At 72.4% G+C, this 1245-nt stretch overlaps 1 protein-coding gene across 1 annotated transcript in view; it reads right to left on the minus strand.

The window, feature by feature from the left end:
• Positions 1-27: 27 nt before the first annotated feature.
• The window catches only part of LOC101621548 (dynein heavy chain 17, axonemal-like), a 15386-nt gene continuing 14168 nt past the window's right edge, over positions 28-1245 (minus strand). The window contains exons 11-13 of the mRNA XM_012734941.1: positions 1045-1231; positions 614-741; positions 28-564 (exon numbers count right to left, since the gene is read on the minus strand). Coding sequence (XP_012590395.1) covers positions 28-564; positions 614-741; positions 1045-1231 — 852 coding nt within the window. The remainder of the gene's footprint in view (positions 565-613; positions 742-1044; positions 1232-1245) is intronic.

Raw genomic sequence — 1245 nt, forward strand, 5'->3', positions numbered from 1 at the left:
GCCCAGGGCCGGCGCCCGCCCGCCCACTCACGGGTTCCACCCCAGGTCCGCGGGGTTGATGTAGAGGATGCCGGCTCGGGACACGGTGGCCGGGGTGGCCGTCCTCAGGTGGCTGATCTCGAACACCAGCCTCATGGTGCGGTTCAGGGGAATCCGCTCATTGCTGGCCAGGGTGAGGACCTGGGGGGCGCCCGGGCCAGCGGCCAGGGCCATGGTCCTGACGAGCGTGCCCGAGTGGGGGCCCCCCACGCCGCTCCAGCTGCCCCCTGGCGTCTCTCGGCCACCCGTGCCCGCTCCGCGCCTGCGCCCCGAGGATGGCGGCCCCGGGACGGACGGGGAGGAGCTGAGTGTCGTGTCAGATGCCCTCGCCCCCGGGAATCCCGGGGCGCTCAGAGCGGAGCTCTCGGGCTGCTGCGTAAACCCACGGACCCCACTGCCCTTTGCCCTGCGCGGCCCGGACGGGGAGGCTCTCCCGTCTGTACCCGAGGCGGAGCGCAGGGAGCCCGAGGGGAGCCCATGGTGGGGCCGGGTCTCCTGGGGGAGCCCTCCTGCCCCCCACGGCCCCTGATGGAGGTTTGGGGGGTGAGGGCTGGAACCCAGCGGCCCCTCGAACCTTGTTGTCATCCATGACGGTGTTGAGGGATTCGATCCACATGGGGTCTATGTCCCCGTCCAGGACGATCCACTTGGGGCCGTCGTGGGTGAGGTTGGCCAGGTCCCTCATGATGGTGGAAAACAGGCCTGTGAAAAGCCGTCAGGGGAGGCGGCAGGTGCGGGGGCCCGGGTGAGCAGGCTGTGAGCGGCGCCCCCAGAGACCAGGGGTGCTCTGCAGCTACCGGGGCAGACACCCGCTGCCTGCGCCTGCCCTCTGTCCTGGAGGGGGCCAGACCCCGACTTCAGAGACAGCAGAGGCCCTGGGACAGGGCACCCCCTCCCGCCCCCAGGTCTCGCCCGCCCCCCGATGCCCAGGCCCGGGCGGGGAGCCGGCCTGTCCGTGCCCTGCGCCTCAGCTGGGCCTGGGCGCCGCGGGGGGCCGCCAGGTACCGTCTTTCCACTCCCTGGTCGCCGGGTTGATGATGCCGAAGAGCTCGTCGCAGGTGACGGCCTTGGGGTCCAGGTCCACGGCCACCGGCCGCCTCTTCAGGTTCTGGTAGGTCTTGTTGAGGGATTTGAGGACCTGCACGGGGCGCCCCCGGATCAGCCGGCCAGCCGCGGGGCCCACCGAGGGGCTCTGGGGGCGGGCGC

The sequence above is a fragment of the Condylura cristata genome, unplaced genomic scaffold (assembly GCF_000260355.1).
Source record: "Condylura cristata isolate star-nosed mole 26May11 unplaced genomic scaffold, ConCri1.0 scaffold00137, whole genome shotgun sequence".
NCBI classification, from domain to species: Eukaryota; Metazoa; Chordata; class Mammalia; order Eulipotyphla; family Talpidae; genus Condylura; species Condylura cristata.